This window comes from Neoarius graeffei, chromosome 19 (assembly GCF_027579695.1).
Source record: "Neoarius graeffei isolate fNeoGra1 chromosome 19, fNeoGra1.pri, whole genome shotgun sequence".
In the NCBI taxonomy this organism is placed as follows: Eukaryota; Metazoa; Chordata; class Actinopteri; order Siluriformes; family Ariidae; genus Neoarius; species Neoarius graeffei.
The window spans coordinates 42,871,538-42,894,005 of NC_083587.1; the positions used below are offsets into that span (position 1 = coordinate 42,871,538).

The 22,468-nt window shown below is 38.9% G+C and overlaps 1 protein-coding gene across 3 annotated transcripts; it reads right to left on the bottom strand.

Annotated features, from left to right (window-relative positions):
- Positions 1-247: 247 nt before the first annotated feature.
- tfap2a (transcription factor AP-2 alpha) lies at positions 248-10,165 on the bottom strand. Of its 3 annotated transcripts, none has more exons than XM_060900094.1 (7): positions 10,005-10,165; positions 7,350-7,763; positions 6,391-6,442; positions 4,753-4,981; positions 4,195-4,313; positions 2,761-2,902; positions 248-1,797 (listed from the first exon to the last, which is right to left on the bottom strand). In XM_060900094.1, the coding sequence occupies exons 1-7, from the start codon at positions 10,053-10,055 to the stop codon at positions 1,509-1,511; spliced, it is 1,296 nt and encodes a 431-aa protein (XP_060756077.1). In that variant the 5' UTR covers positions 10,056-10,165; the 3' UTR covers positions 248-1,508. The 3 variants fall into 3 exon arrangements, with proteins under 3 accessions (XP_060756077.1, XP_060756078.1, XP_060756079.1); XM_060900095.1 differs by lacking the exon at positions 10,005-10,165 and adding an exon at positions 8,932-9,200; XM_060900096.1 differs by lacking the exon at positions 10,005-10,165 and adding an exon at positions 8,212-8,724.
- Positions 10,166-22,468: the final 12,303 nt, after the last annotated feature.

The window sequence follows — 22,468 nt, forward strand, 5'->3', positions numbered from 1 at the left end:
ATAGTTCAAAGTGAAATTATTATTATTATTATTATTATTATTATTATTATTATTATTATTAGCTACTTGAGATAAACAGTGGGTTAAACTGCTTATTACATGGAACAATTGTCAGCGGAGAGCTAACTTCAGTTACAGTAACTAATGAATTAAAGATAAACAAGCAAACAAACAAATAAATAAATCATAAATAAATAGAAAATATAGTCCGGCGTGTCACTCATTAAACACAAATAAAGATGCTTAATTAAAATTGAAAATTGACATGAAGCGTATCAAATATTTATTTTCTTTTGTGGGCAACAAATGACTATAATACATTAACAGGCATGGGAACTATTGCCAGCACAATACAGATAAAACTGCCTCCAATTCGACACTGGACATAGGGTACCAGATATCACATGGTCCCAAATGTTTTGAAATTCTTTTTAAAATAAAAAGGAAAAAAAAGAAAAACGAAAATGAAATTTAAAGACAATAGGCTATCCATTTATTGCTCTTATGGTGCTTCAGGGGAAGAACACGACGTGAAAAGTATTCTGATTGGCACAACACAATAAAAGCTCACATAAAAGCTCAAGAAAATAGAAACAAAACCAGTCACGGGGTCTTCTGATGGGTGTTTTTTTTTTTGTTTTGTTTTGTTTTTGTTTTTTTTTCCCAAATGTAAAAGGAAATGACATGAGGGAGAGACAGAGAAATAAACGTTTATTTCTATTAAATTTGTTCACTTGCTTCAGTGACGCCTCAACATGCTACAAGAGGGCTGAATTGGAAAAAAAACAACAAAAAAAAACAAAAAAAAAAACCTTCTGTTTCCTAAGAACCATAAAACCACGTAAAGAACTAAGCGAATATTCAAACCCACTAAAACAGGAGGCACCAGATAAATAAAAAAAGAAGTTTCAACAGATGCACCATATTTACAGTTCCCATTAAATTACACATAAATAAATATATACATACATGAACACAGATTCCCTCATATAACCGTGAATCGTGTTTAAATTCAAAGTTCAAGTTGGTCTCTCAGAATGAAGCGTCTGTGTGTGAAGACATGGCATGGGACTGTGGGACTCTTTCAAGTTTATTATTCACAATACTGATAGAAAATCATCCTCTTTCAGCTTCTTTTTTTGTCACATGGCTACAATCGTCAACTGGCAAGGGTAGCTAAATTGCAGCTCATAAAAAAGAAGGAGTTCATTAAAAGTCGTGTGGAAAAAGTTGTTTTGTTTTGTTTTTTCTTTTCTTCTTTGCTCACACGCCCCCTGTCAGGAGTTGGTTCCTGCACCTCATTAACGCAATCTTTTCTCCTCATTTAGATAAAAGTGTCTTTCTGTGAATCCCAGGTTGAATTGCGGGTTTTTAAAAGAAATTAAACATGTCAGGGAAAATCGTCAAGACCGGGGAATGGCACATTGTCCTTTTTTTTTTTTTTTTTTAATCACTAGTGTAATATATATACGTTTATAATATCTGTGCTGTAGTCTAATGGTCGCAGATCATTTTCTGTGCTTCTCGTCTTTGTCTCCACCTTTAGTGCCGGATTCAGAGTGGCTGTTGGGATTGTTGTTGAGGTACATTTTATCCATGGCTTTAATAGCCTCGGTCAAATAGTTCTGTAGCGCGGTGACAGCCGCACACACAGCCGGCGTCCCGAATCCATGAGAAATGAGACTGAAGTGAGTCAAACAGCTCTGAATGCCCGGTTCGAGTATGGGCTGCGGGCGTGAATTCCCCAGAGGCGAACGGTCTTGGGACAGAAGGTCGGTGAATTCTTTGCAGATTTGTCTAGAAAGAGACACAATGCAATATGAGTAGCTGATGGCGGTATATGCGCACACAAAAGTGCCAATTTGACCTTATCTCAAACTGATTCTTTCAGTAAGAAATGCATTAGCAACACTTTTATTGTATTAAGGTCCTGGGCCCCTAATCAATATGATGCATGACAATTTTGCTGTTACTGCAGGACCGGATAGGAACCAAAGCTCAGCTGAATCAAGTCAAATACGCATTTACCGTACGCCATTCGCGTAACTGGGATTGAACCTAAAGGAAGATTCAGGATTCAAATTGTCAATTCACTATATATCCAGGAGAATCGAAATGCCGTTTCTCTCTCACCTTACTTGTAAAATCATATCGAAAATCAAACAATGTACAGAATAGCAGTAGTGCAAATACAGTAACGGAGAAGGTGCTTAGAAGAGTAGCTTAAGAGGTGCAAATGAGCAATAGCAGCAGATACAGCAGCAATGCAAATGATTGTAGTGTGATGTGCAAACGGATGAGGTTGAGTTTCTTGTGTGAATGAACCTAATAATACTGTAAGCTTCCAGTAAATTCCTTTTTTTTTTTTTTTTTTTGGTCATCATTACTTAGCAAATTAAATTACTCTCTTTTTTTCATTTTCAATGATAGTGTATGCCTTGATGATTTAAAATCTTGCGAAAGAATCATTATGTTCAAGTACGAACTCGACACTATAGTGAGGACGTTGGGCTGGGTTGCCAAGCTGCTTCAGTAGAACGCAGAATTCCAAAACGCATTTACTTTTACATAAATCTTACAAGCCTATGAAATTAACGCATGAGAAAGGAAGGGAGAAAAAGCCTGCACTTTGTTACAGCCGTTAATAAAATGTTATGCAATCGTATCTGTGTTTTTGGAATTAGACTGCGTGCTTATCAAAACATGCAATGCTTGAAATGAACTTTTGGTCATTTTGAAAAGCAATGAGATATCACTTACTTCGTTGCCAGTAGCATGTTTTTTCTTTGGACTTGTTCATTTGGGTCGGAATGCTGACGGTTTACATATTCAGCTACTGCCTTGGCTGGGAATTCAGTCTCGCATACATATCCGAAATCTCTGGCAAGATGCACAGCTTCGCCTAAGAAGAAGAAGAAAATGAGTTGAGTGTGTAATATATTACTTTAAATTACTGACACCAAATGTAGACCAATTAACACTTTCACTTTGCGCATTTATCATCTAATTAACGTTCTCGGCAAAAGGACAGGGCATTCTTCCAAAAGCCTACATTGATCAATCACAAATTATTAACAGCACTTTATTTTCTGTTGAATAGTGGAAAAAAATTAGTACTGTATATGTTATCAGGAAGTATGTCCAAAACAAGCCAGCTTTTCCATCAGACGCGAAACAATGAACGTAAATAGTATTTGATAATGGGCAACAACATGCCATCGATTCCCAATTCTTCTAAAATTTCTGGCGGGTGAAGAGATTGTTCTGCCTAGTGAACCAAACACAAGCAGCTTTAAAGCTCTCTTAAACACAAGCCTGCTTTCACCTTGAGAATCAGTAGGTCATTCAATCTAGGTTTGTTTTGCTGATTTTCTCAAGTCTTTGGTTTTAATTGCCTAAAACAGTTGGATTTTAACTTCAGGCTTTCCTGCCATAAGTCTAACCCCCCGGAAGGACGCATGCGCCAATTATCAAGCTCTGGTCCAGTAGCCTAAACCGCTTTCCATAAAGCACAGTAAACAATAACATCACTTCACAAACCCGCTGTCCTGTATCACTACCCGGCTCCGGGTCCCCCAGGCCCCTCCACTTTATCGTGAAGGAATCATACATTTCAACAGGCTCATTACCATACAATGGCAATTTTCTATGAAGCAGGATGAATATTGCTTTCAGTCTTCAGCGACAATGATTAACAAGAACCAACGAACCGTCTCAGTCTTTCACCTTTAAAACCAAATACCACCGCACAGTATAATCACCTTCGACTTTGCAAGCAGAAGAGATTTTAACATATAATTCAGACAAGCAAATAATAATAATAATAATAATAATAATAATAATAATAATAATAAATTATATGAAAATGTTTCATTCATCAGTCTGTCGCTGCCACCATAAACAATCAAATTATTTTCCACCACATTTACAACAGGCCATAAACCAACAGATTAAAATAAAAAATTACTGCTTGGCTAATAATGCCCTAAAACACTGTTAGCTCTGTTCATCGACACTCTTTGTGCAGCCTTTAAGCGCACCTCAGGTTTCATGCTTTTTTTTTTTTTTTAAGTTCCAGTTATTTTGTTCAAAATTATTGGCTTCAAATCCACCCTATTCATATGTTTCTTTAGAATGGCCATGCGCAATAACATTAAGCACCTGCTTTAAGCCGTACTTTATAATGCGACTTACCTTCTACCAGTGACGTCAGCAGAGTAACGTTTGCTGCTTTGCGTCTTCCTGCCGGTAGATTTAATCCGATTTTGTCCAGTTTCTCTCGTAGGGATCTTCCACCATTTTTAGATTTTGCCCTGTTGACCGAAGGTAGAATGGATACAATGAGATACCGTGTTTTTCAGTCTTTAAGTCTGTAAGTGACATGAACCAGGTTCGAGTTTATAGGCCTAAGCAGCTTCATCGTGCCTAAGAGCATCCACAAATTATTACTATACGCTACGTAAAATGTTACCACACTGTTACTAAAAGCGCACAAGTTATACGTTATTTAGGCCTATAATTGTTTGGCTGTTTTATTTGTATCGTTTATCTTTTATTACGTTAAGGCAGTGAGGGCAATTTGTCACTGTGTAGCTATTTGGATATAGGCTATAACCTTGTATCAGTGTGGCTCTGATTATCTTCCAAGGCTTTAGGAACAAACTCTCAGTATATTGGTCGATGTAATTATTGGTGGCATTTGAAAAAAAAAAGGGGGGGGGGGGGGGGGGGGGACATAGAAGACCGTCTCACCTTCTCAACACCCCACCGAGCAAAGAGGCGTTGAGGCACTCAGGCGGCGAGAGGCGTCTCTGCACTTCCGCTACTGTGACCTTGTACTTTGATGTAGAGCTGAGAAGAGACAGACGACCCGGAACAGAACAAAAAACTTCGTTTGGATTCACCACGCCGCCAAAAAGACCATCCTTATTTATAGGTATAGCCGAAACGTTGCTGCTGTTCTTGGATAACGAAACTGGACCTAAAAGAAAATAGTACACAGATCAATACCTTCGGGCTCATCTATAGTTTGTGAAATACATGCAAGAAGATGGATTGCTATCCGTCAGACAAGCTGAATAAGACTAGCTTATGAAGAGTGTCGAGTTGGAGGCAGTAGCCTATAGGATCTTATCGAAAATAAAGGCGCATAGTTGGAGGAAAAATGGATGCGATAGCAATGACTTTTCATTCAGCTCATGAAGGTAACTGCTTGAATATGCCTCGGGTAATAAAGTGGTCTGGCCATCAAAATATTTAATATTATCGCAGTCGTGACGTGGGAATAGAACAGCAGGGTATTGGTTCGATATGGACAGACTGGATGTCCTGCCAGGCGGGTTAATAAATAATAATAATAATAATAATAATAATAATAATAATAATAATAATTTATTATAATAATAATAATAATAATAATAATAATAATAATAATAATAATTTATTATAATAATAATAATAATACAGTTGCATAGCCTTTTTATAAGACATTATTGTTTCTAATCCAGTATTCCCTATTCTTGTAGAACTAATTTCTGAGGGACTAAAATGGCCTAATCTGCTTATTGCACATTTTCTACATTCTCTCTCTCTCTCTCTCTCTCTCTCTCTCTCCCTTTCTCACACACACACACACACACACACACACTGTGCGCTATCCGACTGCAACGCGTGTTGTTTCTTTGTCGTTCTTTGCACGATAAACGGAGACAAAGGGCTAAGCACTTTTGGATAGATCACTTGTGACATTAATGGCTCAGCGGAGGCTAATAGAGACAATGGCAGTTAAGCGAACTCCGGAGATTGCTAATATAACAACCAATTATCGTGCAGATATGAAGAGAAAAAAAATGCATCCGCAACGTATCAAATGTAACAAAGATTTCACGTCGGAAAAGTGAATTATAGCCACCAATACAGCCGTGACATCTAGCAATCGTTAGAAATCTTTTCTAAATTTCTGCTTCTCCAATGATGTGCAGCCGAAACACAACCAAAACATGCAAACCAGCAAATGGAAATTTCTGACTGAACATCAGGATTCTTGTTTTAGGTTCGTTTATGGATGCATTTTTATGGATGCATATTGATAGTGTATGCACATTGCATAAATCCTCATTGTCGTACTTGAATTTCCTCGTGCAACGTAGTGAGTAAGTCACGATGAAAGAAATAGTGTCGCATTAACACGCCAAGTTACACATTTCAGGCGAATATTAGCAAGAGCCTGCTGTAGAGGGCTTGTTTAAAATGGATAGTATCCCACCGGCAAGCTAACTGAAAGCCTACAAATTAACCCAGTGTACACTTCAGAGCAAGTTCGGCTAGGCTTTACAATCGCTGAGCAGCCAGTCCAGGCACGTATACGGTATTTAAAAGGAAATTGCTTACCTTTCTTGATTACGGTTTGGTCAGGGATGTGAATTCCTTGATCTTCAACGTGCTACAAACGATGAAAGCAAGATATTAAGAATCATACTAGAATGCATCGGGAAAAAAAATAAAAATGTCTTCATAGATAAGGCTTTATTTTTACGCAAACGAGGAAATATTTCGCCCTATTTTCGTATCAGCATTTCTGACAAACTCCAAAAATGCCTACATAGTAGGCTAATAGGGGGGAAAAAGGCTAAAAAAAATACATAAGAGATGGAAATGATGTTCCGTTAATAATCTGATTTTCCTATTACACTTATAAATAAATCAGTCAATAAATAAAAAGTCTCTATATGCCTTCTGCTTTTGCATGTAATGTTGTGTATGGAATGGACCATACATTTAGTCTTGTCTTTTCTGTTCGCTTGAATCTTTTCAATGTGCAGACAATTAAATCACTGCTGATATCAAGAGCCATGTCTAAAAAAAAAAAAAAATGCCAGTCAGTATGAAGGAAAATGTGCAATAAAGCATGTTCTTTTCTTGAGATGAAAGGGGAAAAAACCCATAGTTTTATTATTAATGTCCAGCGTTATATTTCTCCATTTTATGAGTGCTTTATTTTAGAATATATTCTAGAACTTGTGAAAACATTTTTTTTTGAACATTATAGATTTTTTTAACACCGAAGTGAATTAGAATCAGCACCCAAAGTGTATTGTTGTTTATGGTACCAATATTGCTCCCAATTATTTTACTCTTAATTCTGCTATTGCCAGCATTTATAGAGTACTGAACTAAAGCCAATGAAAATCTCTAAGGCATAAATGTGGCACAAACTCTGAACAATTTTTTTTTCCTTGTTGATGGAAAGGGCTCTGCAGAACCCTGGTAGAATGTAGCTTCTTACACACCTGGGGAGGGAGAGAGGGAGGGAGGGGGGGTGTAAGGTTAAAGTTGACTCTTCACCTTACCTGTACATCGTCTAAAGAATGAGGTATTCCATGGATGGGGATCGAGTCTGTGAGTCCAGTGTCAATGCCGTGAGCCGAAGGCAGCAGCACTTCCCGGCGGTACTCCCTGCAGAGCTGGTGCGGCAGGCCACGGTGCTGGTGCAGCAGGCCACTTTCCTGGCTCTGTCTCTGGCTCGGCCAGGCCGGATGCTGCGGCTGAGGCTGTGCGTGCAGCGAGTTTATGGAGTATGGATCGTTCACGTGTGAGTAGGGGTCCTGAGACTGCGGGTAGATGGGCTGGTAGGGCGGCGGGAAGTACGGCGGCTGGAAGTCCGAATTCGGTGTGTGGGAGAGCGGCGGTGCGCTGCTGTACTGACCCACGCTGCCCAGCTGAGGTAGCCTGGCTGTGCCGTTGCTGGTGCCGTCGTGACGATCCTGTACAGACAGAAGAAGAAGAAGAAGAAGGAAAAAATTCAGGATTCATTGTTGCCGATTTTTGGAGCATTTGTTCCACATCTGGAAGCATCATGCTTGGTATTCCAAGCCAAATTTATTTTCACACGCATGCCTGTTTCTGATAGTGGGTTACATTTGATAATAATAATAATAATAATAATAATAATAATAATAATAATAATAATAATAATATGCATTCCTGGCTATAGATAACAGAGGCAAATAATTTGGCGCATTTGGCGCAATTTGCCGACTTGGGGATAATTTGTTTCTAATTTCAAGCTTAAAAAAAATGTTCAGAACATGAATGGAATAAAATGTCCTTTGATGTTTGAAAATAAAAATAAAAAAGTACAGCCTGCATGATGCTGGGATAAAATGAGAAGAGTGTAAATGTGAAAGGTTCTCTAAACTGCTTGTCACTCACCATCGCGGAAAAACTGTGCACTAACATCTGAGAAGATTTCCGAGCGTTTTTTTAAACGCGAGAATTTGGGAAAGGCGGGTGTCGGGAAAACAGCGAAAATAAACAAATGACTCGAACTCAGCACTGTGTTCTGCGTCGAAATCACGGAGACCAGCGTTCAAATAAGTCAAGAAGAACCACGATAATCCATCAGAGTTTGGGTAGATTCCCAGTGTTCTTCATTTGCTGTTAAAATGCAGTGGTAAGATTTTTTTTTTTTGATAACTGATTAAAGTGTCTTGAATCCCTTTTCCATCGCTTCGCTCTGTCAATGAGCTGATCCCTTGCTTAGGCGCATAGTAGCAATGAGCTGCGTCTTCTTCGGGATTCCTAATAAAAGATATTCATGACTATTAATATTACACGAACGCTTAAGAGAAGAATGGTCGGAAATCGAGCGTGAAGCGAGGAAGCAACTCAAGGCAGAGTCTGCACTAAATGACGTCCATTGAACGAGGAATCGGTATATCTAATCAGAGATGGGGTGAGAAAGAGAGGGGAGTGAGAGAAAGGGAGGGTGGGAGGGAGGGAGACAAAAAAAGAGGGACATTCTCTTGCGTCTGACGAATCAGAGAGAGCGAGAGAGGGGTAAACATTTTAAAAGGTTCGAGGGCAAGCAAAAGTGAAAAAACCGACAGAATGAACTGAGAAACGACAGAATGAAGGAAGAAAACAGTGCACCTCTGATTCGTGTGAAAATCCAGCAAGCACTGAGGCCATTTCATTTTGCATATTTTTAGTTTTGGTATAGGGCAGTCGTCTGCGCTGGGTCTCTCATTGCTTCATTTTCCGTCCTTCTGCGATCCATTCCCTTCTCCAACCCGTCCCAGTGGATTCAAAGGCCACATGGATACAGCGAACAAATTAAATCGCCCTCTGACCGAATAGACTCCGAAGTTTAAGAGTCCACATTTACCGTGCAAACATACTTGATGGGGAGGAGGGAAAAAAAACATCCACTCCCTTCCTTTCCCTTCCCTTCTCTTCCCACTCCCTTCTCTCAGCTTTACCGCACGAAATTTTGTTTGGGGTTCAGTGCTGCGATTTCTTACTTTTCATTTTCAAACCGAACTTTTTTTTTTTTAAATACACGACTGTTCGTGAAAAGAAAAAAAAATAATATATACACTACTCGCCTTCATACCTTAATAATTAAGACAGACTATCAGAATTAGGAAGAACTAGCCTACCAAAGTTTCTGTCTTGTTCGTGGTATGCCTGTCCTCCAGAGGCGGTCAAAAACATGTTCAACTGGCTCCACTTCCAAATATTAAGATTACTGATGAAAGCTTTCAAATGGCGCTGTCCCTTTTCATCATACAAACAAAGCACAAGTGCAAATTTAAAGTGCAACATGAAAGAAGCCCTACCCCCTGTGTATATATATAATACATATAATTTATATAATTATATAATATATATAATTTTAAAATATAAAATTATTATTATTATTATCATTATTATTATTATTATTATTGCTGTTGTATAATATTTAAAGATAGGCTTTTAAAGTCGGCCTATATTTTCGTGCACTATGACTCAATGTATTACTTATGTATTAATATTTATATTGGCTATTATTATTATTATTATTATTATTATTATTATTATTATTATTATCAGTAGTAGTAGTAGTAGTAGTATATCATTCAGCATCGCACATTCAGCAATTTAAAAAAAAAGCCAGATGCATTACATATAACACAATTGAACAACAATTTGTCTGTGAAAATATATCTTTTAAACTGTCTTACCTCGCAGTCTTCATATTTAATATTATCAGTTAATTTCCAAAGCATTTTCATGAGTTGTAGATTGCACAGCGTCTTTTGCGCAGAGTTTGCAGCAGTGCGCGAGAGCAAAGCAGGACCGGCTTTTTGGCAGCTTGAGCTGTGCGCGCGCTCAGATCTCCCTCTAATGGTGAAAGTTAAGAGCTTTGTTCACTACTGTAAGAACACTGGCGTTCCTCATTAGCATATTAACCGCCGCTCCATTTTCATTACTCAACATCCATAACTACACTCAGGTAAAAAAAAAAAAAACACATGCAAAAGAACTGAAGAATTTCAATATTGTAATAATTCCCCTCCCCCTCCTCCCCCCCCCCTTTTTTTTTTTTTGGTCTTGATTATGAATGCACAGTAGAGGCGAAATTTCAAATAAACACTAAATTCATTATAATTTACCCATAATGACCAATATTAAGCCTAAAGTTAGGAAGTGATTCTGGAATTGCTCCTGTGATCAGACCTCAGATCTATGCAGATGCAATCTGAGCAAGTGTCACAATGACAGGTCTTGAGCTAAGATCTTCAAGCCTGTCATGCAATGCAAATACTCCACGTCTCTCCGTCGCCACAAATACTGTGTTACCACACCGATTTTCGTAAACTGTTGTTTTAGACCCATTGAGATCTTTGACCGTGAGGCAGTACTGCCACTGTTATGCTAAGAGGTCAATCGTTGTGCGTGTACGGGACAAGTAAAGTGTACGATTTTAGAAATGTTAATAATTAACACAACAACATGGGCTGTTAAATATGAATGAGCGACTGGAGGAGAGGGCTTTAGGATCTTGAAAGCGGCGACACGAGCACCCCGGGTTGCCAGTCAGGGACAGGTCGACCGGTTTAAGGCGTTGGACCTCTCTGGCCCCCATTATCATTTTGCATGGGGGGCCCCCCCTGTCCTCCCCAACAGTTGTCATTAATGAGAGGACCAAAAGAAACTTTCTTCCTAATGGCAATAATGACAGAGAAAAGTAAACTAAAAACGGCTCTCTGTGCTACTTTTTTGGGGGGTAATGCCGCAATAGTGAAAGTAGCCCCCTTGTCTAAAACTAGTTCGAATCTCAAATATATAGGTGTGTGTTTTTGTTTTTGTTTTTAAAGTGATTTTATGTATTTAGGTAACTTAATTGTTACCGCACCTGAATCTAAGTAACAGGATAATTATTCCTTAATTTTGAATTCTTGCATTATTGAATAGTGAAACACCAGAACCCCATACTGATCATGTTCAAATTTCAACTCTCGTAGATATAGATCATGCCTTGAATAATAATAATAATAATAATAATAATAATAATAATAATAATAATAATAATAAACTCAACCAACATCCCAAAGCTGCAAGATGTCTGAGATGAACCAGCATCATTCCAAGCAATGCAACAAAAAAAGTTTTCCTAGAAAACTGTTCTCTTTACTGGCGTGCAAACAAATCTGGCTTTATTTATTGACATGTTTTCTCGAGGTTAGTCGACTAGACATTTTCTGCTCTCAGAACATATTCAGCTTTACCCAGCTGTTTACAGATACATGCAGGATATTTTTACTTTTCAAAGCATTCAGCTTCATGACTGTTAAAGTGCTGCGACCTTAATTACAGTGCATGATATAAGATGATGTAATTTGCTCTGAGAATGCAGCGACGTTAACAGGTCGCACTGGCTGTTCAAAGTAAAAAGTAAAAGCACACACCTTCAGTGACCCAATGGAGAACACGTACCTGCCAATCTCCCATTATGCCAACTACTGACATCGGTGAATCTTCTTACTGAACAGGTCACACGTCGTGCTATTGCATTCAGTCTCCGAGTCCTTAAGCTAAATTCCACCTTTACCTGAACAAAATCTACTCACCTGGTCATAAAAAAAAAACCCTCTTACCTTGTGGCGCATGCGCACTGTATTACGTATGTCTGAGGTTAAACTCCACATGAGAAGGAAAAACTATTTGAGAAATGCCTCCTATCAACCTTCATTAGGCTTAATTATCATATGCAGAAAATTTGACCTGAAACGCCATTTTGATGGTTCTTGAAACATCAACTAAAGTGCATTTTGTTTTACAGCGACGACATTATGGTTGAGAGCATTATGAAGTGAAACACTACAGTAAAAATATTTAAAAAAAAAAAGTTTTCAATGATTTATGTGTAATTTCAATTGGTTGTAAATGTGTGGATTTATGTAAAATTGTGTACACACACATATATATATATATATATATATATATATATATATATATATATATATATATATATATATATATATATATATATATATTTATTTATTTATTTATTTATTTATTTATTTTTCTAAGACACTTCATGTCTTAAAGTAATGATGGATGTCGTTTCTCTTGACTTAGTTGAGCGGTTCTTGACATAATATGGATTAGTTGTCGATTTTTATTATTTACTTTTTCCTGTTTGATCATCTCAAACATATTAAGAAGGCAAGAAATTCCACAAATTAGCTTTTGACCAAGCATACCTGAGGAATGAAAAGCATTCCAGGTGACAACCTAGTTAAGATAATGCCTGAAGAGGAAGGGACGAGCAAGTGTGCAAAGCTGTCATCAAGGTAAAGCAAATGGTGGGTCTCTCTCTCTCTCTCTCTCTCTCTCTCTCTGTGGTAGATGATTTGGGGGGAAAAGGTCTTTTTCTTAAAACGTTCTCCAACAATATACATTGGTACACAATTGTATTGAATGATCTACATGTACAAGCATGCCAAATAAGAGTACCACTTGCGCGTCCCGTGTGTGTGTGTGTGTGTGTGTGTGTGTGTGTGTGTGTGTGTGTGTGGTGCAGTGCATGTTTAGTTTGCAAGCGTAATCATATATTGCAGTATAATATTTGTACTTACTTACTTATTTTTTATAAACCAACCAACCAGCCAACCAACCACCTTCTTTCTGTCTAGCAGTAGCTTGCAGGGTCTATGCTATGTATCTATGTAATGTAATAATTATGTATCTATAAATGTAATCTATGCTCTCCATTTATTTATTTTCCCAGCTTCCACAACATATGTCTGGTTGTAAAATACCAATTACAATGAATTTTGAATGATTATTGAAGCGCATGCCCTGCCGCACAACCTATTGCCAGTCTACCCTTCTTCAGCCGTTCTCTGTCGCCATCTTTTGGATGGATATACACTTTGGCAGTTCACTCCTGTTTTAATCCATCTGCTGCGAAATACTCTTCATATTCACAGCCTATGCCTCAATATTACTTTCAATAATAGTGTAAAATCCAAGTTGACTTCGCTGCTAATGATGATAATTTGGCCATGGCTGCTTTTCAGTAATGTTGATTTATAATGTCATTGTCCTGAGTGAAATGTAACACACTGAATCAAACTTCAGATGTATGTCTTATATGGCAGTAAAAGGAGAAATGGGGTATCATCAACTCAATGGTTTGTTGCACTAACCATACAGTAGGCTATAATGATTGGTATTGAAGTAGTACGGTTCGTCAAGGATTTTTTTTTTTAAGGATAAATTGAACTATTAATGGTTCATAGATTCCAGAAAGCATCTGGAACCCTTTCTGATAGGAAAACGTGATAGGGTTTCACATAAAGCCTTTAATATTTTTCAGATTTTTCAAGTATAGGTCATAAAAAGAATTTTCCCTGACACCCAGTTATTTTTGTTTAGTGGCCTGAAAACTACTGAATTCGAATCACAGATCCCAAATGTTATGATTTTTTTTTAATAGAACAATTAATTAATTTAGGGCCACGTGACCATAAATTCTCCACTATTTTTTCCTGCTTCACCATGACCCAATTCAAGATATTATGTCATGCATCACGTGGTAGGTTTTCCCCGTTCGCGCAAGGCATTTGTGGGATACAAATTTGAAACAGGAGAGAAAATGGAGGACATGAGTGTGCGAATGAAACGTGGAAGACCGATTACAGTAATGGAAAGCGAGAAGAAAAGACGTTATGTTGCAAAGGAAAGGAAACGCAGGACAAAACTAATAAATATCGGCGGTCAGCGAGCACCTCGGTGTGATCAGCTGTTCATTTAGTGACAAGATGATATACGGTAACTGTCAGTGCACGGTCAAGGTAAACCTGTGCATGTGCACACTGGACTTCCTCTGTCTGTGTGAGTGTGCAAAGCAAGCAATTTTGTGCACATTATTTGCTTGGGAATCCCCTCACATTAAATAACTTCCCAGCCACAGAATGGCCTGATATTTTGTTAGATAATACAGAAATAAACATATATCACAGTGACCAAATTTCAGAGGGAACTAAATTTCACTGATTTTATGAAATCAAAAGGCCGTCTCTCTTTAATGGTTCCCCTATCAAAACCACTGAAGAATTCTAAATTGTCTAAGAATGTAATATTGAAAAATAGTGTGACTGATCCTCTTCTCTCACCTTGCAGGGTCTTTTTAGAATGTTTCATGATACCATTAGGTGGGCCTGCATCAATATAAACAGCATGTGTGACTGTGCTGTCCTATGGACCACTCTGAATTCTTTTTGGAGAGATATATGGCCAAAAGTATGAAGATACCGGAGTGCTGACCATCCTATTCCAAAACCAAGGGCATTAATATTGAATTGTTTGCCCTTCCTACGAGCCTCCTCTCTTCTGAAAAACTGTTCCACTGCCAAGGGTGTTCAGTACAGATGAGATCAGGGTTCTGTGCAGGCCACTCAAGTTCTTCAATCATTGCAAACCATGTTTGTACAGATCTCACTTTGTGCACAGAGGCATTGTTCAATTAAATTCAACTCAATTTTATTTGTATAGTGCTTTAATTTAAGCTTATCCCTAATGAACAAGCCAAAAGTGTCAGTGGCAAGGAAAATCTCCCTGAGGCAACAAGAGGAAGAAACTTGGAGAGCAACCAGACTCAAAAGGGAACCCATGCTCATGGTGACAGAGGACAAGTTTTAAGTTTCAGTTTCTTGTATCAAACTGAAGTTATCAATTGTTCAATGATAGGGACATGAGTGTAAAAGGTTCTTAGCAATTGCTGAAAGAACGTCCAGAGCTATCTCAGGGGTGTTTGTCCACAGCAAACTCATGGTGAGCTGTAGGCTATCCAGCAAGGCTTCTTCAGCAGCAGTGAGTGATTTTTCAGAAGAGCGAGGCTCCAAGCCAAACTGGGTCCATCAGGATGAATCAGGCAGGTCCAGAGGGCAGGCGGGTACAGTGCCTTCCATGATTATTGGCACCCCTTGGAAAGATTGGTAAAAAGGGTTTTTAAAAATCCACTTTTTGGTGAAGTAGCTTCATCTCACACTGAAAAAAAAAGAGAAAAAGCAGCAGTGAGTGATTTTTCAGAAGAGCGAGGCTCCAAGCCACACTGGGTCCATCAGGATGAATCAGGCAGGTCCAGAGGGCAGGCGGGTACAGTGCCTTCCACGATTATTGGCACCCCTTGGAAAGATTGGTAAAAAGGGTTTTTAAAAATCCACTTTTTGGTGAAGTAGCTTCATCTCACACTGAAAAAAAAGAGAAAAAGCCAACCTTTATTTGAAATAAGTGTATTCGGAGAAAAACAAACCCTTCATCAAGAAATAATAATTTTCAGCAAAAACACATGTTCTACTATTATTGACACTCCTGGATTTAATAATTTGTACAACCTCCCTTTGCCAGTAAAACAGCACTGAGTCTTCTCTCATAATATTGTATAAGTTTGGAAAATACAGAGCAGGGCATCTGAGACCATTCCTCTTTTCAGAATATCTCCAGATCATCCATGCTCTCTCCTGTTCATGCTCCTCTTCAGCTCACCCCATGGGTTTTCAATGGGGTTCAGGTCAGGGGACTGAGATGGCCAGGGCAGAAGCTTGATTCTGTGGTCAGCAAACCATTTTTGTTTTGATTTGGACATATGCTTCGGATCATTGTCCTCCTGGAAGACCCAGTGATGACCCAGTTTTAGTTTTCTGTCAGAGGCAGCCAGATTTAGATTTAAAATGCCCTGGTATTTCATGAAGTCCATGATGCCATGTACCCTAACAAGGTTTCCAGGGCCTTTGGAGGAAAAATCAGCCCCAAAATATCACAGAACTTCCACTCCATTTTACAGTTGGGATAGGGTTCTTTTGATTATAGCCATCCATCTTTTAGGCCAAATCCACCTTGAGTGTTTATTGCCAAAAAGCTCCATTTTTGTTACATCAGACCATAAATCACAGTTCCAGTCAAAGTTGTAGTCGTGTTTCGCAAACTTCAGGTGCTTTTGTTTGTGGTGAACTGAAAGAAAAGGCTTTTTTATGGCTTACTTTCCAAATAATCTGTTGGCATGGAGGTGGCATCTGATGATAGTTTTGGAGACTTGGAAATGCCAAGATTTTACTTTTTCTTGTAATTCACCAACAGTGATCCTTGGGCGATTTTTTTTTGTCTCTCTTACCAAACTTGGGTCCCCTTCCAGGCAAGTTTGTAACTGGTCCAGTTGGTGTCTACTTATTATTATTATTATTATTATTATTATTATTATTATTATTATTATTATTATTATTGCCCTAACAGTAGAAATGGGCATTTTCTAGCAAGTAGCTTTTTTTTTTTATAACCACTCCCTCACTTATGAAGGTCAACACATTTCTACCTCTTTTGGCTTGTGTGTTCTCTTATCTTTCCCATGTTGATGGATGATTAAGGGAATTTGGCCTCTGTGTCACCTCATATTTGTACCCCAGTTAATCAGGAAGTCATGGATTACAGCTTGAAAATTTGGACATACTCCAGTCAACTAAAAAATGTACAATTTAAATGGGAAACATGCGTCAGTCACAAAGTATTCACTTTTATTTCCAGGGGTGCCAATAATAGTGGCACATTTTTTGTTGAAAATAATTATTGCTTGATGAGGGATTTGTTTTTCTCTGAATAAACTAATTTCAATTAAAGATTAGATTTTTCTCTTTTTTTTCAGTGTGAGATAAAGCTACTTCACCAAAAGGTGGATTTTTTTTCTAATCCTTTTTACTGTTCTTTACAAGGGGTGTCAATAATCATGGAGGGGACTGTATAACACAGATTATTATGCATACTTTTGTATATTATAGTACATTGTGTGCAGAGTGCAAGCAAAAACTAGCCATTATAGCATCACAAAAAGGGAAAGCCAGAAGGTAACACAGACATGAGGGCACCATAGGACATAAAGCGGCCAGCTATGCTACTCTTTACAATCCTGAGTGAATGTAAATGTCTTGCTGGAACAGGTCTCAGCTAGCCTCTTAGGTCCACTGAAAGGGAGTCTTAATGCTACAGCATACAAAGACATTCTAGACAATAGATATCCAACTTTATGACAACAGTTTGGGGAAGGTCGACATACAGTCTGTGTTATGGTTAGGTGTCCACATACTTCTGACCATATAGTGTGCTTAGAGAAATTTATCAAAAACATTATTCCAAATGAATGAGCAAGGCTTCCAAAAAGGAACTTACATGGAACCTTCTATAAAAGAGAAACCCTCTGTTATAGGGTTCAAGATGAGATTCAACAAGTTTCAAATAGTAACAGTGACTCAGCCATGAAATGGTAGGCCATGAATAGCTCATAGAGCTCTTCATCAGGAGCTTCATAAAATTGGTTTCCATGGCCAAGCAGCTGCACACAAGAATAAGATTTCTCGGATCACTGCCAAGCATCAGTTGGAGTAGTGTAGGGGCCAAAGTACTCGTATACTTCCATAGACATGGCTTTGTGCAATGTGAACATGGATGTGTGCATGAGTGTCTCCAAAGTATACTCAGTTTTCTACTGTTGCAAATGCATCTCAGCACATAAGCTGAACACATATCACTATGCACTACTACTGAATCAGGGTATTACTGCATGCTCAGTTCTGCACATGCAGAGTCAACGTGCACAAGTCCACACAGACACAAAATTTAGGTGCTGAGGCTGCTACACATGACTAGGCCCCTTAGTTCCAATGAAAGAAGTCATAGGCTGTCTGCTCAGGCCCCCCTAGTGGTATAGACGCTGGTGAATATACGGTAGTCTGAATACTGTGGGAAAATAGTTTCATAAAGAAAATAGCAACAATATCAACAAAAACTGCACGTCACCCTTCAAAGTAATAAATTGTCTGTCCACATATGAAATCTGTGATCTGGATCAGCAGCAAAAGTCATAGCAACTTAATTCAGCCCAGAAGTATTTTTCATGTGAAATTTGGTGATGATTGGTTGAAAACTGAGGGAGAAATAAGTGACTGAAAAAATGCCAGTTTTTCATGGATCATTCCAGTTCAGTGATCCAGATCAACACCAAAAGTCATAGCAAATTAAATCAGCCCAGAGGTATTCTGCAAGTGAAACATGGTGATGATCGGTTGAAAACTAAGGGAGAAATAGTATTCTAAAACGTTAGGAAAATAATAATAATAATAAGAAGAAGTAGAAGAAGAAAAATAAAGTCGAAAGATCCTGAGAGAGAGTAACAATTTGCACTACCCGCTGCTATTAATAGACTGTGACTAAAGTCACAGTTATTTGCTCTAGCTTTCACCAACCGGAATGTCTGGTCACTGTACCTGTCAGGGATGGGTGGAGACAAATGTATGTGCAGAAGATATTTATTAAGAAAAGTGCAATCACAGGCGGCACGGTGGTGTAGTGGTTAGCGCTGTCACCTCACAGCAAGAAGGTCCGGGTTCGAGCCCTGTGGCTGACGAGGGCCTTTCTGTGCGGAGTTTGCATGTTATCCCCGTGTCCGTGTGGGTTTCCTCCGGGTGCTCCGGTTTCCCCCACAGTCCAAAGACATGCAGGTTAGGTTAACTGGTGACTCTAAATTGACCGTAGGTGTGAATGTGAGTGTGAATGGTTGTCTGTGTCTATGTGTCAGCCCTGTGATGACCTGGCGACTTGTCCAGGGTGTACCCCGCCTTTCACCCGTAGTCAGCTGGGATAGGCTCCAGCTTGCCTGCGACCCTGTAGAACAGGATAAAGCGGCTAGAGATAATGAGATGAGATGAGAAAAGTGCAATCAGGCAAACAGTCCAAATTGGCAGGCATAAATTAGAAATGATAAACAAGCAGTAGGTCGAGTGAGGCACAAACAGAATATTATAGGCACAGACAAAGGCAGATTCAAAGAATGAAGAACAGTAAGTAGGAATTCAGAAACCAGAAAATGAAAACAATGCACAGCTCAGAAATATGTCTAAACAACTCAATACTTTGCAACCTGAGTTAATCTTTGGCGTCCTTATACATGCACGCTGATTGCGCCTTAATCCAGTGCTAGTGTGAGTCATTAGTGGGTGCACACACGCGAATCAGTTCACAACTTGCACCGTCCAGCATGCACGCGAGAGTCAGTGAGCACACGCGGGTGTGACGGTATCATATAGCAGGGGATTTCAACCTTTTCTACTTTGAGGCCCACCTATTCAAATTTGTAGCAAGTCAGGGCCCATTAAAAAATATCCCCAATTATTTTGGCTCATCTATTCTATTAGAATCTAATAATCTATTGTAAGGTGTATTAATGGGATGCAACATCACTCCCTGTTACAGATGTGAGCCCAGGAATTAAATAAATGCAATAAAAACAAAATGTTTTTAACTGTAGGTATTGTATTTAAAACTGTATGGATGTGCCAGAAGCCAACATAAAACCATGCATGCAGGGCATTCTCAGTCAAAAGGGATTAATAATCCAAAAGTGGAGTCTGGTCCATTAACACAAGAACTTATTGCCATGTTTGTGTTCAGCAAACAAGCAAGTTATTAAAACTAAGAAGTACATTCAAAAGAAGTGAATATAGAAACCACTCAGTGGGATAGATCTTTACATGTTAGCAAAGAAGGATTTTTCCTATGAGTTTGGAAAATTATCCATCCGTTGAGTTCCCCGACATCTCAGACTACCTGGTGCTGCAGACATCATTTTACATGGACAAACAAATGAAAAGCATGGAGGCCTACAACTTTTTATATGTAGCTGAGTTAAAGATCTGGGGATCAGGACACTACAAGACAGATGGTGGTAGACGGATCTAAGTGCAGGAAGAGTGTTTATTAGCAGGCGTGATATTTACAAAAACAAAAGCAAAACCAAAAAGTATTTAATCAGTGTTATAAACATGGCTAAGAACAAATGTGACCATGATAATGATAATACTTTGCAAAGCCTCTGTGAAAACAGCTTCCGTATCTGTGTGTGCTGATTGCACTCAAGTCATTATCAGGTGTTTCCCATAACGTCTGGTTCCCAAGAGTGCGCACAATGCGCTCCGTGAGCATGTGCGGCCACTCAAGCTGCACTAGATTCAAGTGCACAAAGGTGTGACAGTCATGTGCTCACCTGCTGTGTGACCACAACTTTTAGATCATGTGTGTATCACCGTGCATCACCACCAAAATGCCTCATTTTCATCGATAACACATCACAAAGCATCGCGAGCTGTAGTGTGACTGTAGCTTAATGAGGCGGATGTGATGTTGGATATTGTACCCTACTACAAGTAAAAATTAGCTTCAACTTGAAAAAAATTTGCGGCCCACTTGATGGCGCTTTGCAGCCCATTAATGGGCCGTGGTCCAGTGATTCAGAAACACTGCCCTATAGATCTGGAATGGTAAGAGATAAAGAATGATGCTTAGTGAGGAAAAGTTGTGCCCTGCTGCCCTTAACAAAATTTAAAAAATTATGGAAAAAATTATGAAAATTGACAGAGTTATAAGTGATTGAAAAAAGCCAGTTTTTCATGGACCTTTCCGGTTTGGTGATCTGGATCAGCAGCAAAAGTCAAAACAACTTAATTCAGCCCAGAGATATTCTTCATGTGAAATTTGGTGATGGTTGGTTGAAAACTGAGGGAGAAATAGCTTCCTAAAAATGTTAGGGTAATAATAAGAAGAAGAAGAAGAAGAAAGAAGAAGAAGAAGAAGAAGAACTAGATAGATATTGTGTCTAAAGTCACAGTGATTTGTGTTAGCTCTTACAAACTGGGACATCTGGTCACCGTACCCTATAGATCCAGAATGGTAAGAGATAGAGAATGATGCTTAGTGAGGAAAAAATCCCGTTTTTCATGGATTGTTCCGGTTCGGTGATCCAGATCAGCACCAAAAGTCATAGCAACCTAAGTCAGCCCAGAGGGAGTCTTCATGTGAAATTTGGTGATGACTGGTTGAAAACTGAGGGAGAAACAGCGTCCTAAAAAACGTTAGGAGAAAAATATAATAATAATGATAATAAGAAGAATAGGGCAGCATGGTGGTATAGTGGTTAGCGCTGTCGCCTCACAGCAAGAAGGTCCTGGGTTCAAGCCCCGGGGCCGGCAAGGGCCTTTCTGTGTGGAGTTTGCATGTTCTCCCCGTGTCCGCGTGGGTTTCCTCCGGGTGCTCCGGTTTCCCCCACAGTCCAAAGACATGCAGGTTAGGTTAACTGGTGACTCTAAATTGACCGTAGGTGTGAATGTGAGTGTGAATGGTTGTCTGTGTCTATGTGTCAGCCCTGTGATGACCTGGCGACTTGTCCAGGGTGTACCCGGCCTTTCGCCCGTAGTCAGCTGGGATAGGCTCCAGCTTGCCTGCGACCCTGTAGAAGTATAAAGCGGCTAGAGATAATGAGATGAGATGAATAAGAAGAATAAAGTAGAAAGATCCTGAGTGAGAGTAACAATTTGTGCCAGCACTACTAGCGCAAAGTGATTAACCAAGAAAGCATAATATTATAAAGCATAATATTCTAAAACCATCGTGTTTCTTTCTAGACACTGAATTGAGTATATGCACATGATTTTCCTGTTGGTTCTTTCATTTATGGGATTTGGCACATGCCCTTATCCAGTGCGACTTACAGAAATGCTTTGAAGTCTGTATCAGGAACTGTATCCTCATACTGGTTCTCTATGTCAAAGACTAAGAGTTCTACCAGTCTAAAATCCCTGTTGAGGCAGGTTAGTACAGTAGTAATAATGTAATTATTGTACAATTTTAACATTTTAAAAGTTTTATTAGACATAAATAAATGGTTTATTATTATCCTTTTTGAACATATAACATTTCGTGAACATTTAGTTTGGTAATCTGGATATATTAGCCTTTGTATAACATTTAATAATACAGTATCAGGGTTCTAACTAGACCAAAATATCAGCATAGTGGCACCAGTTATAATGGCCGGCGGTTCGAGGGCCTGAGGTGGTTTGAGGAACGGTATTCTTAAATTGTTGCACTGTTTGCCCATGCAGTCTTTCACAGAGCAGTGAACCCCTCCCCATCTTTGCTTCTGAGAGACTCCGCCTCTCTGGGATGCTTTTTTTTATTATTATTATTTTATACCCAATCATGTTACTGAATTGTTGCCAATGAACCAAATTAGGTTTTTTTTGTTTGTTTTTTTAGCACTGCACAAATTTTTCTGTCTTTTGTTGCCCCTGTCCCAACTTTTTGGAAACATGTTGCT

Excerpts from the sequence above, each read along its gene's own strand:
- tfap2a (XM_060900094.1), bottom strand. The coding sequence starts at position 10,055 with ATGAAAATGCTTTGGAAATTAACTGATAATATTAAATATGAAGACTGC. Across the intron at positions 4,982-6,390 it reads CCAAACCGTAATCAAGAAAG|GTCCAGTTTCGTTATCCAAG; the intron begins GTAAGCAATTTC and ends ATTTTCTTTTAG. Across the intron at positions 1,798-2,760 it reads AACATGCTACTGGCAACGAA|ACAAATCTGCAAAGAATTCA; the intron begins GTAAGTGATATC and ends GTCTCTTTCTAG.